The sequence below is a fragment of the Sorex araneus genome, chromosome 2 (genome assembly GCF_027595985.1).
Source record: "Sorex araneus isolate mSorAra2 chromosome 2, mSorAra2.pri, whole genome shotgun sequence".
Lineage (NCBI taxonomy): Eukaryota > Metazoa > Chordata > Mammalia > Eulipotyphla > Soricidae > Sorex > Sorex araneus.
Window position 1 is genome coordinate 80,117,417 of NC_073303.1, and position 17,711 is coordinate 80,135,127.

General features: G+C 36.7%; 1 protein-coding gene across 15 annotated transcripts in view; it reads right to left on the bottom strand.

Moving 5' to 3' along the window:
- Positions 1-17,711, bottom strand: part of CSPP1 (centrosome and spindle pole associated protein 1) — a 104,404-nt gene that overhangs the window by 41,352 nt on the left and 45,341 nt on the right. For 4 of the 15 annotated variants that reach the window (XM_055127771.1, XM_055127764.1, XM_055127770.1 and 1 more), the window contains 8 exons: positions 17,575-17,668; positions 15,364-15,421; positions 14,902-14,943; positions 12,891-13,099; positions 10,684-10,805; positions 10,257-10,332; positions 3,190-3,319; positions 255-420 (listed from right to left, as the gene is read on the bottom strand). In XM_055127771.1, coding sequence (XP_054983746.1) covers positions 255-420; positions 3,190-3,319; positions 10,257-10,332; positions 10,684-10,805; positions 12,891-13,099; positions 14,902-14,943; positions 15,364-15,421; positions 17,575-17,668 — 897 coding nt within the window. The remainder of the gene's footprint in view (positions 1-254; positions 421-3,189; positions 3,320-10,256; positions 10,333-10,683; positions 10,806-12,890; positions 13,100-14,901; positions 14,944-15,363; positions 15,422-17,574; positions 17,669-17,711) is intronic. The other 11 variants (XM_055127773.1, XM_055127769.1, XM_055127768.1 and 8 more) reach the window with 5 other exon arrangements.

Here is a 17,711-nt window from a genome sequence, read left to right on the forward strand (position 1 = left end):
ACATGGTGACTCAATAAAAAAAATTTTTTTAAATAATAATAAATAAAGTTGACTTATTATCATCAGAGAAGACAGAAAATCTGTAATAAAACTAAATACTTATGGTGCTTGTTGAATAATATTCTAAGGAAAAGCTTTTTAACTTAATGTTTATTATCAAAATCTGGTTCCCACTTATTTCAATCATGATTTTTAACAATGTATGAAATAATTTAATCTATTTTTAAAGTAACAAACAAATAGAAATAACATACTTATCAGATTTCCTTTTGCATCCCTAATAGGAGCACCACCTCCACCTTTCCCCCAGGGGTTATAACTTCTCATTTCAGCTTCTAATTTAGCTTCATATTCTTCTTTTTCTTCACGCTCTCTCTTTCTTCTTTCTTCTCTTTCCCTAATCTTGACAACAGAAAAATACTAAAAAAATGCTGGCAAATATTTTAACACAAAGGTCCGTTTTAATAACTGGGTTTGTTGGGGCTGGAGCAACAGCATAGTGGGTATGGCGTTTGCCTTGCATGCGGCCGACCTGGGTTCAATTCCCAGCATCCCATATGGTCCCCTGAGCACCGCCAGGGGTGATTCCTGAGCACAGAGCCAGGAATAATCCCTGTGCATCGCCGGGTGTGACCCAAAAATTGAAAAAAAAAAAGTGGGTTTGTTTGCTCCGTATCTATGGAATCAAACTCAGCCTCACACATAGAAACTTGGAAATACATATGTAATACTTATTTTACAACATTTGGATGAGAGAAATATGTAACATACACCATACCAACACAGCTTTATACAGTAACTCATGTCACTTTAGTCTAACTCAACTCCTCTCTGCTCTTACCATCTTCAACTGCTACCTGAGCCACTGCCTCCCCACATCACCAGTTCTATGAGGATCAATAGCATATTCCTATTTCCTTTTTCATCTATCCTTTCATGGGGTCTAGTCTGTCACAAACTATTCCCCATTCCTCACCAGATCTACTTTATATGGAGCAAACTACATTCCCAAATTCAGAGATTGAAGGCATAAAGCTCTTTGGACATAAAGCTCTCTGGAGAAATTCTGGATTACTTTAAACACAATTTTATAAAAGTATACAAAACAAATACATTCTTAACTATAAACAAAGTTTTTTCTTTAAAGACTTATAAAAAGGCAAGGAACAAAATATATTTTAAAAGTTACTTTTAAAATCATAAGCATATACCTAAAAACTTTATGAAACTTCCAGCAAAGCTAAAGAAATTTTCATATGCATAAATTAAATTCTAGTTTTGGGGACTGGAGAGAAAGCTCAACCTCGTTGAGTAGAGCCCTTTGCATGCAGAGACCTATGTTTCATTAATGGTACTGCATGGATCCCTAAGAGCTGCCAGGAGTGACCCCTACACAGAGAAGCATGAGCAGCCCCTAAAACCTATCAAAAGAAAAAAGAAAAAGGGAAAAAAAAAGGGAAGAAATCTAGTTTGGGGGCTGGAGCAATAGCACAGAGGGTAGGGCATTTGCCTTGCACACGGTCGACCTGGGTTCGATTCCCAGCACTCCATATGGTCCCCCGAGCACCGCCAGGAGCAATTCCTAAGTGCATGAGCCAGGAGTAATTCCTGAGTGCATGAGCCAGGAGTAACCCCTGTGCATCTCTGTGACTGACCCAAAAAGCAGGAAAAAAAAAAAAAAAAGAAATCTAGTTTTAGGTCCAGACAGACAGGCTCAAAGGGCCATGCACTGGGTTTGAGCCATAGCACTTCATATTCCTATAAAGCATTGCCAGTTTGACCCACAAGCAATGCATCAACTAGCTCTGAGTACTTCGGGGTATAGCCCAAAAGCAAAAAAACAGGGAACCTTGTTCTGTGAATGGTATTTTTAGTAAGCACATTCAAAACAGATATGCAGCGATAGCACAGCGGGTAGGGCAGTTGCCTTGCACACAGCCGACCCAGATTCAATTCCCAGGACCCATATGGTCCCCTGAGCACCGCCAGGGGTAATTCCTGAGTGCAGAGTCAGGAGTGACCCCTGTGCATCTCCGGGTATGACCCAAAAAGCAAAAAAAAAAAAAAAAAAAAGCAGATATGTAAGTTCAGTATTTTTTTTTAATTCTAACACACAAAAATGTTATTAAATATATATACATATATGTATATTTTTTAAGAATGTTGCCCAGGTAAGAACTAAACAAAACTTTAGTTCTAAAACTAAAAAATAATTCCAAGTGAGATTTTACAAGAAAGTGTCTCAGGTGATCATATGCCTAAATAGAGTTCCTAGTTCTTTCAGAAATATGGTTATTTCCCCACCCCTCATCATAAAAACAAAATCAAAAATATATCTGATAAAGTTACTCTTAAACTCTGATCAAACATTATAAAGTGAAACACAATTCATAAAATTCCTCTCTAGTCTTCTAGAGTACAACGTTCAAAATCAACTTCAAGCCCTCTCTTCTTTTCTCATGTACTATCAATGAAACACCACAACTGTTTCTTAAATGTCCTTCTCATCCTCCTCATCTGGTGAGGGACTCATCATTTCCTCGATAGACTAAGTTATTAACAGTGGACTAAAAGGTTATTCTATCATATCTCCTCAATCATCAACTGCACAATAAGAGATCTTCCTAAGATATTCATTTGAGATATGCCCACATCAATTTCATTTCCTGGCTTAAAATGTTCTCACTTTGGCTGTATATATTAGTATAATACTGAAAATCCCTTATTAGAACTTCACAATCTAACACAGCTAACAAACACTCCAGTCCCTTCTCTCACAGTAATCCCATACTCTGAATATACCAGAAATTTTAACATACAGCTCAAACAGCTTGGTAATTTTACAACATACAGCTCAAAAACCAAGAACCATGTGAAGGCTTCCTACTTGCCCATCCAATTACTCTCCCTATTCTATTTCTCCAACAGCATTCTAGTCTATTTATATTGAAAGTTAAATTGAATTATAAGGAACATAAACACTTTCCACCACTTTTTGAGTCCTATGGAACCATTACGTTACCATATAAGATGCTCAATATAACAAATGAAGGAACTACACAGCAACAAAATACTGGAGGAGAATCATAACTTGAAAAATAATCTCTAAAGAACATAATTTACAAAGTCTTGTAATAAAATTGATACAACTAAAAATATTAGTGAACAAATAAACAAATGGATAAATACCTGCTGTTGCAAAGCTTCTTGGTAAGACTGGAGAGACTGTTTTGAAGGCTTTGGTTTATCTTCAAAAATTAATCCTGAATTTACTGCTTGTAATTTATCACTTGTAACTTTCACTTCGCCAAGTGTATTCCTAATCAAATACACAATTAATAAACTGAATCCATTTATGACAAAACAAGAAAAAAAATGCAACACTGTTGAGATAGCATGGCAGATGGTACATTAAAAATTAGGGAAAGTGGGGACTGGAGTGATAGCACAGCGGGTAGGGCATTTGCCTTGCATGCGGCCAACCCGGGTTTGATTCCCAGCATCCCATATGGTCTGAGCATCGCCAGGAGTAATTCCTGAGTGTAGAGCCAGGAGTGACCCCTGTGCATCGCTGGGTGTGACCCAAAAAGATAAAAAAGAGAGAGAGAGAGAGAGAAAGAGAGAGATAACTTCTCAAGAGGTCAAAGATATGGGTTTTGTTTTTTTTATTCTATTCTTGGCCAACCAAGGTGGAAGTTCAACGTAAGGGCAGGAGGATGTAAGTGCTGTGGATATGGTGCTATAGCACCCCAGCAATGCTCTGGGACCAACTGCATACAATGCATGTCCCATAATCTGTGTACTATCTCTCTGGCCCCTTTTCCCAAGAGAAATTCTTTTTTTTTGGCTTTTGTTTTTGGTTTGTTTTGGTTTTACACTTAGCTGTGTTCAGGGCTTATTCCTGCTCTGCAGTCAGGGATCATACCTAGAGGTGCTCAGAGAACCCTATGTGGTATGAAGGAACAAACCTAGATCAGCTACATGCAAGACAAGTGCCTTCAACTTTGTACTACTTCTCTGGCCCTCACACAGAAATTCTTAGTAAAAAATTACTTCACTAAGCTCTCCATATCTCTCTGATCTCCCAATTTAGAACTTTCAATTTCTTTTCTGGGGCACCCATACTGTTAATGACAGGGTTTCATGCATTCAACAATTCAAAACCACACCCCACAATTCAATGTATACCCCTCACATCCCACCCGATTACCTTCAGTCCCCACCATGGTAAACTCAATTCTGAAGATCAGTTCTCAGGTTCTGTTGCCTCTGACCATTGGTTATGCCATTACTATGCTTCTTTATATGCCACATATGAGAAAAAGTTGGGGGATTTTTTTTTTGTTGTTATGTTATTTTTGCTTCTGTATCACATCTGGCTCTGTGCTTAGGAGTTGCTCCAGGCAGTACTCTGGGTACCACGAGGTGTTGGAGTTTAAACCTAGGCCTCCCATACACAAAGCATGCCTCAGACAATTAAGCTAACTTTCCAGTCCTCAAAATTTGGGGATCTTCCATAAGGTACATTGAAGAAAAGTTCAGCGATACCCTCCATGACACTGAAGCTAAAGGTATCTTCAAAAACGAAACGCCACTGACCAAGCAAGTGGAAACAGAGATAAACAAATGGGACTATCTTAAACTAAGAAGCTTCTGTATCCCAAAAGAAACAGTGTTCAGAATACAAAGACAGTCTACAGAATGGGAAAGGATATTCACCCAATACCCTTCTGATAAGGGGTTGATATCAAAGATACACAAGGCACTGTTTGAACTCTACAAGAAGAAAACATCCAATCCCATCAGAAAATGGGGCGATGAAATGAACAGAAACTTTCTCAATGAAAAAATCTGAATGGCCAAAAGGCACATGAAAAAATGCTCTTCATCACTTATCATCAAGGAGATGTGGATCAAAACAACAGTGAGATATTATCTCACACCACAGAGACTGGAACACATTCAAAAAAAAACAAAAGCAACTGGTGTGACATGAATGTGAGGAGAAGGGGACTCTCCTTCACTGCTGGTGGGAATGCTGAATGGTTCAGCCTTTTTGGAAAATATGACGTTTCTCAAAAAACTAAAAATTGAGTTCCCATTTGACCCAGCAGTATCGCTTCTGGGAATATATCCTGGAGATGCAAAAAAAGTACAGTAGAAATGACACCTGCACTTGTAAGTTTATTGAAGCACTATTTACAATAACCAGAATCTGGAAAAAACCCAAATACCCAAGAACAGATGACTGGTTAAAGAAACTTTCATACATCTATACAATGGAATACTAAGCAGCTGTTAGAAAAGATGAAATCATGAAATTTGCATAGAAGTGGATTAACATGGAGAGTATCATGCTAAGTGAAGTGAGTCAGAGAAAGAGGGACAGTCACAGAATGACTGCACTTATTTGTGGAATACAAAGTAACATAATGGGAGACTAAAACCCAAGGAGAGTAGAGAAGAGGGCCAGGAAGATGGCTCCACGGCAAGTCAGCCTTACATGCCGTGTAAAGGCAGCTGGGATAGAGAGGCACCAAGTAAATGATGCTTACGGGGCTTGCTTGGGATGGGAAACACGTGCTGAAAGTAAACTATGGACGAAACATGATGGCCACTTAGTTATGGTTACTGCAAACCATAACACCCAAAAGGAGAGAAAGAGTAAAAGGAAAAGTGCCTGCCACAGAAGCATGGGAGAGGGAAGGGAGGCAAGTGGGGATGGCGGGAGGGATACTAGGAACATTGATGGTAGACAATGGGCACTGGTGGAGAGATGAGAACACAATCATTTTATGACTATAACATGATCACGAAAGTTTGTAAGCCTGTAACTGCATCTCACAGTGATTCATTAAAAAAATAAAATTGGGGATCCATTTGTTACACAAAGCTACAGAGGAGTATAAAACATTTTGTAATAATCTACTGTTCACTATTAAATAAATTTAAATTATTTGACTTAAAAACTGTATATAGAAGTCAGGAAGATAGCACAGGGGTTAGAGGTGCATACTTCTGTTTGAACCCACCTCCAGTTCAATCCCTGACACTACCCAGCACCACAGGGCCCAAACACCATCCCACTTCTGCATCCATCCATTGAACTGCCGGTCCAAATATCACCAGGAATGGCCCCAGGTCACTAAAGCACTGCTTGAGAAGCCCAAAACAAAACAAAAAAGTGTATTATAGACTAGCTTGTCACCTCAATATGTATTAAGTTATAATCAGAATTTTTTTGTTTTTCTTTTTAGAATACACCCACAGTGCTCAAGGCTTATTCCTGGCTCTACACTCAAGGCTCACTCCTAATAGTGCTTTGGGGACCACATGGGGAGCCAGAGACGTCAACCATGTCCAAGGCAAGTGCCTTACTTGCTGTTTTACTGTTCCAGCCCCATACAATCTTATTAATATTCCTAAAAACATAATAATTCATCAAGCAGTATACATATGATTTATGTAATTTTCTGAGTATAAAAAATATTCAGGAAGTTCCTCAATAACAGCATAATTAACAATGTAATTAAAACATACTCCAATATAGAGTAATAATTTTCTAACCATTTTAAGGATAAAATAATTACAATAAAATATCTGACTATCGCAAATAATTTCTTAAATTTTGAAAAACTTGCAATGAATTGAAAAAGAAACATTTTAAGGGTGTTATATAGGGACCAGAGAAATAATACAGTGAGTAGAGGACTTGCTTTACACAGGGCTAGCCTGGGTTCGATCCCTGGCACCCGATATGGTCTCCACCTGCCAGGAGTAACCCTTCAGCACAAAGCCAGGAGTAAGCTCTAAGCACCAAGTATGGGCTCCCCACAAAAGAAAAGATGTTATATAAGTTGCAAATACCTGTACTGTTTGTCTTAAATGTAAGATACGTTTTTAAAAGTGCTGTTACTTTGAAGATAAAGTTTTTTAATTTCTGAATTCGAAGATAAACTCAAATAATAAGTTTTATTAAACAGATAAGAAAAGGAATTTTATGTGTGTTTTTTTTAAATCACCTAACAGAAATGATCACTCTAGACAAGAACTGAGTGCTGAAAGTAGGCAAAGGGATATATATGATAACATTTCATTACTGTACTGCAAACCATAATGCACAGAAGGAAACAGCAAGAGAGCAAGAGAGAGTGAGAGAGAGAGAGAGAGAGAAAGAAAGAGAGAGAGAGAACAAATAAAAGTGCCTACCATGGAGGCAGGCTGGGGAAGGGGGGGAAGGAAACTGGGGACATTGGTATACACTAGTGAAGGGATAGGTGTTGAAACTTTGTATGACTGAAACCCAATCATGAACAACTTTCAAACAAACCAGCTACAAACTATAAAGTGGTCAAATTCTCTCAAAATATACTTTACTAATTTTCCTTCCTATTCATCTTTTATCCCTCACTCAAGAATCCATCACCACTTTATTTTGACTAAAAGATCCAAGTCATCTGATGTTACTAAATTAAGTTTATTTTAACTTCTACTCCTCTAGTGTTTCTCAACAGGGGTTATATGGCCCCTGGTGGGCCCCTCCCAAGATATTAGGAAGGACGACACAGGAAGAAATCAAGGTAGGAAGAAAATGACAGTTCATAAAAGGTTGAGAAAATGATCAAGTACATCTTTGTCATTGAATACATAGATTTTATATTTTATTCATTAACTGTGGAAAAAAAAACCATCTGTCAAAGGCCAGTGAGAGAATACGGGGGTTATTGTCTATACTTACACGTGAATGACCCAGGTTTGATTCCCAGCACTACAGAGACTGCCCAGCATCACTGGGTGTAGTCCTGGAGGGCCCTGAGCACTGCCAAGTGTGACCTCATATATTCAGAGCATGTATTTAAGGTATGTATTCATAACAAATATTTAAAACTACAATGAGCTACATCCCCAGACCAATTTTAATTATTTAACTGTGTGGGGAACTGGGGGGGTGGGGGACGTGAAGTATTACTGACCAACACTCCTGTCTTAAATGTTCTCAAACTTTGGAGAACATGAGAATCTCCTGGAAAATTTCTTGAAATGATATAGTTGTTTCCCTGAGTTTCTGACCGACAGGCCAGAGGAGACCTGAGAGCACACATTTCTAACATGTTGCCACATGCTGCTACTCTGGGGACCACACTTCGAAAATCAATGTTCTAGTTCATTAATTCTCTCTTCAAGGAATTCAGAAATGAGGCTGTTATTTAACAGTATCGATTATTTTAATTTTTTTCCAAAATATATGGCTTTATTTCAAATCTAGTCATTCTTCTTAGCTTCTTACATTCTAAGATTAGTGTGTTCAACATAACTGCTTTATATTTTGTTTAAAATGCCAAATCTAAGGTTGTTGTCAGTCTGTTTTCCAACAGCTTATTTACTTTCTATGATTTTAGGGGGAAGGGGGGGAGTGGGTGTTTAGGCTATACCTAGAGGTTTTCAATGCTTACTCCTGGCCTCTGTGCTCAGGAATCACTCCTGGCAATGTTCAGGAAACCAGATGCAATATGGCAGTTTGAAACAGAAATTTCAACATACAAAATAAGTACCCTATCCACTGTACAATCTCTCTGGCTTCTTTTTGTGATTTTTTTACAATGTGAGCCATACCTTTCCTTGGTGAAGTCCCTCACCTCCACTCTCTGCTTTGGGAATTTCCCATTTATTACTCAGATACTAAGAGTTCCTTCAAAAGAGACACACACAAATCTCAGAACTGAATGGCTTGCTGCAGAGATACCTCCAGATTTTGCAATAGGCCACTTTTGCCGGGCCAAAAAGCTCCAGGTATGCGGTGGCAATGGCAGCGACACCAGGCCTCATAGGACAGGGAAGGAGTCAACCCTTCTCCTTCTCCCCAGCCCAGTGGGACTCTGAGATGATGCCCACAAACTGCCACCAGCTTCCTGCAGAGATCTCTCCAGGCCCTAACTATTAAAATTCTAGAATTCCCATAGTGTGTTGCTGCTCTCGCAGCAGTACAAGATTATATTTTATCCATAACAAGCAATACAAAACAAATCACCTAGCATTGTCTTTTTGGCAGGTTTGAGTGGTAGAGGGACTGGTGTCAAAATATCGAATGTAACCAAAGTAGTGAGAGAGTATTGCGCAAATTTTCTGCCACACAGGCAGGAGAGGGAGTGGAATGGGAGGGAGGGGAAGGGATACTGGGAATTTTGGTGGTGGAAAATGTACACTGGTGAAGGGATGGGTGTTTGATGATTGTATGATTGAAGCTCAAACATGAAAGCTTTGTAAATGTATCTCATGGAGAATCAATAAAAAGGGAGAAAAAAAAAAAGAGTTCCTTCAAAAACCTCCATGCCCCACCGTGCCTGCCACTCCTTTACTCAAACTTGCCTCCTCTTACTATTTTTTAATTTATTTTGCCAAAAGAAAATTCTTTTCATGTTTGCTTTGACCACAGTGAAGAGTACAGCAGATAGGATGCTTATCTTGCACAAGGCCAACCAGGGTTTGATCCTAGCCATCCCAGATGATCCCCTAAATCCCACCAGGAGTGATCCCTGAGCAAGGAGTAAGCCCTGAGCATTGACAGGTGTAGCCTGGGAGGGGGTAGGGGCAAGTGGTTTTAAATATATATACATAAGAAGTATAAAATATAAACGTATTGCCACTTTTTTCCCACTGACTCATTATAGACTCTATTAATGGCACTGATGATATAATCCTAGCAAAAATTAGAAAATTCTGTCCTTTTGCAAAGGCCTGGGGTGGAAATCATATCAAAGATGGAAGGTTCTAAATGTTGGGTAAAGTTGGGGCTGTAATTCCTTAATAACTAAAGGACCCTCTTTCTACCTTCCTTTCATTTTCTTTTATCCCTAATGATCCAACAGACCTTAAAGTATCACGTTGATGCTATAAACAGATTTACTGTCATGTGGAGAAATAAGTGTGACAAAGCAATTACTGAGAACAATGCCAGCATCAAGGGTGGAGAAGCTGATGTTACTGTCAATGTTACAGAAGATAACATCGTTTCAGTGTAACTGAGGAAACCTATCAAAGGCATCTCCTAATCTTTGGAAACAGTCCTGCAAAGATTCTTTGAGAATTTGATTAAAAAGCAAATTTTTTTAAATTTTAAATATGTACTCAAAGGCCAGAACAAGAAGATAGAGGGAGGAACATTTTGACCCCTAGCACCACATATGGTTCCCTGAGTCTGTCAGTACTTCAATGAAAGAAAAATTAGTATTTTAAAAAATTTATTTTTAACTACTTACACAACAGGATGTGGCTGATGGGTGACAGGAGCACTAACATAAGCTGTAGGTTGTACTCCCGTCATTCCTGAGCCATCTTAAAACAAACAAAAAAATTTAAGAATATACGTTTAATTAACAGTATATCCCTAAATAAAAAGTCACTTTTACTTAAATTAGATAAGTTATCTAAAGAAAAGCATTATTTTCTGCTAGGTTAAGAATTAAGTAAATACAGAAAAAAACAAAAATTGTTTCTAAGATCTAGATGAAAATGTAATTATTTTGAAATATAAGTGAGTTCTTAAATGGGACATACTAAGTCAGTAAAAATGCGATACTAAAAGAAGGTTAGGTTCTTTCATTTATATATTTTTGCTTAAATGAAAAGTAGGTTTTTCTGACTGAAACACTGAGGAAAAAAGTTTTTACAATATATACAACTTACAATAAGCAAGACTAGGATCCAAAGTATTCCTGGCTCCATAAAAATAGTAAGCATCATCATAAGGAGTCCGATAGTTTGCAGCCAGAGGTGGTAGCACAGGAGGTGGAGGCAGAGGTACAATCCTTCATAATAAGAAAATTGGAAAATTCTTACTTATACATCATTGCAGTATTTTTAAATGCAATCAAAACTTTTGCAAAAATGTTACTAAAAATCTAATCATGACTTTAAAGGAGAAGAGGGAAACATATTGTTCAAGTAACTGATTTAAACTTCTGATTCAAAAAAGTAAAATATATACTTTGAAATTTTAGAATTTAAGGTATAACACTTATTACGTACGATAAGAACTTCAGTAAACATTACTCTCTGATTAGTCACTATTTGCCAGCATTAAGCAAATTTGGTCCCTTACTTTAAAGAATAATACAGAAATGGACAGTTATAGCAAAGTACAGTAAACTGACACAATACAATACAAAACAATACAAATGCAAACACACTGTTTTACAGGAACATGGAGGGAGCAAGGAATTATAATTCACAACAGGGAAAGGAGGCGCATACAAGAAATTCCTGCTAGGAAAGGCACCATTTGAGCTGTGCTGCTAGAGTCCTGGCTACAGAGGGAGGGGAAAATAGCACAGAAACAAAAGAAGGATTGATAAATTATCCCATTTCACAGAGGAAAAGAGATTGTTTTTTAAATTCTGGAAATGTTTTGTTCTTTTAAAGAAGATCAACTACAATGTAAAACAAACTAGTGAAATATCAACAATAAATTCTTGACATTTTTAGCATTTTGTAAAGTTAAAACTAAAAAACTAATTAATACTTCATTACTGAATAGAAAATATCTGTTATTTCTATAAACACAATATTTTACAATTTAAAAAAGACAAACATGTTTAGATAAAAAAAATCCTAGAATATTTTTCACTTTTAAGCATATCATAACAGGTATGCTTAAAAATAATTCTGCATTACTAAGAAGAAATTTAAATCCTCTCTAGCAGTGAATACTTTTCACATTTATTAATAATTCGATGTGTCTAACCTTAGTATCCTCACTCCATAAATATATAAACAAAGTACTTAAAATTGCTATGAGAAGATGGGAGATGCTAGGCATTTGCCTGATCCAGGTTTAATTCCTGGCACCAAATGGCTCCCAGAAATCACTGGGTGTGACCCTGAAAGCCCCCCCCCCAGCACTGCTGGGGTGGCCAGGGAATCCTTGGATCCACAGGCCCAAAGCTGCATCACATCCTTAGGCCCTGGCATTGCAGACTTCCTGAGCACTGCTTAGAAGCACCCCCAAAATCCAGAGATAAAGAAAGTTGCCATGAACAGAATGCCAACATCATTAAATCTTAACATTTTTAGAGAAATTTATATATTATTTATTCTTCACCACAAACGCACTATAGTAGATAATAGATACAGAAAACACAGTTTGTTAGTAGTACATACAATACAAAGTTTGTTAGTAGTACATAAAAGACAAAGTTACTAAAGGAAAAGACTTAAAGAGAAATATTAATGTCAAAAATAAAGGCAGCTGATGAAATATAATCATGTATAATCAAGACAGAAAACCTGAATCCCAATAAGAGAAGAAAAGTACAGCTCAAAATTAACAGTATAAACAACAGCATTTTCATTGGATACTGTCTAGAATAGTAAGTTTACCTACAAAATCAAATTTAACCCTACTAACTAGATTACCCAGCTTTTATCATCTCAATTCTTTATTTCAGGTATTTGAGTAGCATAAAACCTAAATGATCAGAGATAAAAGTTGAAGGAAACAAGCTAAATATGCATCACACAGAAACTTTTCTGCATAAACTAAAGGAAGAAGTCAATGTTTGCCAAATGGAAATTATAAAATTAAGAATGTACAGCTTTAATGTTAAAAAACATTGAAAACAGATACTCTGAAATATAACTGTGAACTAAATATAAAATGTACTTATCACTCTAAAAATACTAATGTCTTTAAACAAGAAGATACATGAATTTGAAGTTTTTATAAAAGAAAATACCAACTGAGAAAACAAATTGCAAGAGAAATCATTTTTAAAGTCATTAAGAATTACAAAGTATCTACACCATCACATTATCTGCTTCAGCAAATCCTTCTAAACACAAAATACAATGATACCTTACCTAATTCCCAAACATAAAACATTTTAAACAAGCACCTGGGAGGCACCATTTCACCAAGGGTGCTGCTGAATCCATTGTGCAAATCTTCACTTTGAGATGGGATGGAGTGAACTGATGGGATGGGTGGGACAGATGGGGCAGATAAAGGAGGGAGAGGTGTCTGGAAAGCTACTCTGGGTCTTTCAGGTGGAAGCGTCTCTTCAAAGGGTCTTGGTGTCACACTAAACTGCTTTAGTCTATCAGGCTAAAATAAAGAAAAAAGTCTGTTTGTTACATATAATCATAAATTTAAAAGTGAAAGGGACCTCAAAAGACTTTTTATCCTGAACTACCAGCAGGCACTTGTTACACAGTAATATAATTTTTCAGCTACACAAAGTTTCAAAGATATAATCATTATTATCACCACTTAACGTTTTCAAGGGAAAAATCAAGGCTCCCCAATAAGTGTGTAATTCAGGCCCCAGAGCAGCGGGGAGGGGGCTTGATTTGCACCAAGCAAACCTGGATTAGATTCCCAGAACTCCCTATGGTTCTCCAAGCCACCTGGGAGTGATCCCTGAGCACAGAGCCAGGAGTAAACCTTAAGTAAAGCTGGGTGCGGTTCCCCTACACTCACCACACACACACCCCAAAATATACAATTCATTGGTCTTACCATTAATTTTTTTTTAAAAATCAAAATTTACTAAGACAAATATTAACTTTAAATATATAATTATACTGTATCACTCTGCCATTTCTCTGTCATATCTAATTGCAAAGTACTCTCTACAAGAGAATCGACAAATACTTTCTGCAAAGCACTATATAGTTATATAGTAATTAAGTCAGGCTTTTGCATGTAAGTGATGTCTCTCTACAACTACTCCACTCAGACAGAGTGCTGAGACAGTCCAAGCAATATGTAAATAACAAAAAAAAAAAAACACTGTGCTGCAATAAACTTCATAAAAAACAGGCAGCTACTAGATTTTCCATAAGAAATAATCTAACAAAAGCTCTGAAATATCATTTACATGTCTCTTTTTAATAGTTATATCAAAGTAAATCCAAAAGTAAGTTGAACTACTGCAACTAATTTTGTTTATTCATGCAAAGCAATGTAAAATTTAAGATAATTTCCCTCAAACATAAATAAAAAGATCAGCTGAACACAAATGCAGATAAAAGTCTACTACATAAATCCAGTTATGTAACGAAAGCATGCCACTATTTATAATGTAAATATTACATTAAAAAGTTCAAGATTTTCAAAATAAGTTTCTGATTGTGAAAACTATTTGAAAATATTTGATACAGAAAGATATTTTTTAGTTTTAAAATTTACATTTTCTTCCCACATCATATTTATCTTATTTATTATATTTATCAAGGAAAAAAGACCTCTAGGATTCTAGGATTAAAATTTCCATTATGAAAGGTGTCAGAAGTACAATGGAAGTCATGCCCCTGAATATTAAGTTTGGGGGGAGGTGGGGTGGACAGTGGCTACATCCAGTGGCGCTCATGGATACTCCTGACTCTGTGCTCAGCACTGACTCCTGGCAGTGCTCAGGAAACCATCCACGGTGCCAGGGATTTGAACTAGGGTCAGTAAGCAAGGTAAGCAGCTTAATGCCCAGACTATAGCTCTGCCCCTTGCTGTGGTTGGGTTTTATTTTGTTTTGTTTTGTTTGGGGGATCACCCTCTCAGTCCGCAATGGTTACTCTTCACTCTGTGCTAAGGAGTCATTCCTGGAAGTACTTGGAGAATTCTATCTGGTGCCAGGAACCAGGCTGAGATTAGCCACATGAAAAGAAACTGCCTTAAACCCTGTACTATCTCTCCAGTTTAGTATTAACTTCTTTAAACAAATAACCCACCAGATGTATACTTAGCTTAAGTAAATAAACTGACTACATCAGAATGAACTTTTTAATGAACTTTTAATAAAATTTTAAAAATTTAATCATCATTCAAGGATAAAATAAAAACCTGCCTTAACAAATTCTACATATCGAACTACAGGAAAAGTACACTTGATAAGACAAATAAAGTATTACCTCCTTCTTACTTAACTGCAATGATGTGAGAAATTGACTCCACTTAAAGATGAGAATTGCAAAATAAAAGCAAAAGTAAATTATCTCTGCTGTTTTCATTGAATAAAAAAAATATTAAAATACTTGAAGAATCGATTTAAAGTTTTCAATTTCTTTGGAAAAAATTCAAAAACCATTAACATCTATTGTAAGTTAAATTTAGATAATGTTTCCATGGAATATACAGCCAAAGCAATAAGGACTAATTTACAACATTGAAAAAATTATGCTTATATACATGAAAAAGAAAAAATAATCTTAGAAAAATAAACAGGTAGATGTTAGAGCTTAGTTTCATGAGAACTGAATTTGGTTCAAATTGGTCTACTCTGACATATTCCCCAATATCTTCTATCTCTTCCTGCCACCATATTTGAGGTTCAATTCAATGAAAGTACATCAATAAATTCTAAGAACCCTTACCCATTTCTCAGGGTCTTGTGCTCCAGTAGCTGCAACCCTAAGTTCCAAATCTCTTTCTCTAAACAAAATTAAAATTTTATGTTAAAGTGTTATAGTAATCACTACCAAAACCATAACCATTATTATAACAAATAATGTAAAAGTCTATACAATATCATTTTCAAATGCAAATAATTTAACTGACTAAATCCCAAGAAATTCTGAAAATTAAATTTTCTAATTTAAAGTAAACTAGATTTAAATTGTGGCTTCAGTATCTCTACACAGTGCTTGGGGTACTTTAAAACCTAAGCTATGCACACCATAAAAAAACAGAAGAAAAATAAATCTTTACTTTGTGAAACAAATAAGCACTTTCTTTAGGGTACATGTATATTTTAAACTAGCAAAATAGTAAAATATCAATATTAAATATCAGGATTTCTATTAAGTGCTTTTTAAAAAATTTTAAAGATGGTTAATCAGACAGTACATGTAAGTATCCTTAAAGATAAACAGAAAAACTCAAAACTAAAAGACGATAGATTTCAAATTACCTAAGAACCAATATATTTATAATTTTAAAAATAATAAATATTCTGGGGCTGGAACAATAGTACAGCGGGTGGGGCATTTGCCTTGAACGTGACCAACCTGGGTTCAATTTCCAGCATCCCATATGGTCCCCCAAGCACTGCCAGGAATAATTCCTGAGTGCAAAGCCAGGAGTGACCCCTGTGCATTGCCAGTGTGACCCAAACAGCAAAATAATAATAATAATAAATATTCTTACACGTTTAAAAAAACACAAATGCTAAGATTTGAATATAATATCTAAGGATTTATCACAGTGGAGCAATAGCACAGCAGGTAGGGTCTTTGCCTTGCACGCGGCCGACCTGGGTTCGATTCCTCCACCCCTGTCAGAGAGCCCAGCAAGCTACCAAGAGTTTCCTGCCCGCACAGCAGAGCCTCACTAGCTACCAGTGGCATATTCGATATGCCAAAAACAGTAACAAGTCTCACAATGGAGACATTACTGGTGCCCGCTCGAGCAAATCAATGAACGGGAGGACAGTGCTATAGTGCTACATATATGCATGCATTTACCATTTTGCAATGACAAAAGGAAAAAATACTTTGATTTTTATGTCTGTTTTAATATACAGGACAACACTATAGGCATATTCATAACATTAAATACTGCACTCAACTAAAAATTGAAGAAGTCAAATAAGGTATATAAAAGGACTGTTATAGCAATACTACTTCTGGGAATATATACTGGGGGCCCAAAAACACAGCAGAAACACCGTCTGCACTCCTACGCTCACTGCAGCAAATTCACCATAGCCAAAATCTGGAAACAACCTGAGTGCCAAGAATAGATGAATGGATAAAGAAAACTGTGGCACATCTACACAATTGAGTACTATGCAGCTGTCAGGAAAACTGAAGTGATGGAATTTACCTATAAATGGATGGACATGGAGAATATCATGCTGAATAAAATGAGTCAGAAGGAAAGGGACAGATATAGAATGACTGCATTCATTTGTGGCATATAAAAAATATATGGATAGTAGAAGAAGAATATCGATGGCCAGGGAAAACAGGGGTTAGAAAGACTGGTCAATGGCTAGAACTAACCACAGTGTGTGTGGGGCAGAGAGTAGGTAAAATAGAAAAAAGACTGCTATAATAATACACTGGGAATGACCAATAATAGCTGAGAATGATCACACTGGACAAGAGCTGAGGGTTAAAAGTAGGTAAGGGATATGTTGCTCCAGCCCTCTGAGGAAGAAAATTAACATTCTCGTATCTATTTATTACTACAGCTGATTTAACATATGATATCTAAATAGAAGTTATTTTCAAATATAAAATCATATGAATTAAAATAGCTCATTTTATGAGACTATAGTTACAAACATGCCATTTTAGAGAAATTAATTTAAGATGACTTTTTTAAAGCTTAGAGAGAGAAAATACAAGAGTTAAGGCATAGGCCTTGCATGAAGAGGACCCCAGTTAAATCCCAGCATCACGTGGAACCCCCTCACTGTACCAGCATCGCTGGGTACAGGCCTGAAGTCCTGACCCCTCCCCATAAGCACTGGGGGACCACCCTGGTAATCCCTGGCACCACAGAGCCCAAGCACAGGGCATCCTCTGGAGCACCACTTAGGAGAAAAGGAAAAACCTTTTTATATGCAAACGTCTCATTACCGTCTCTTGTTTTTTTGCTGTTCAGCCATTTGTTCCAACAATTCGAGTCTATATTTCTCTTTCTTTTTCCGAATGACTTCTCGATCTTCACCACCTAGACAGTGTCAAGGAAAAGATATGCACTCCCAATTCTCAAA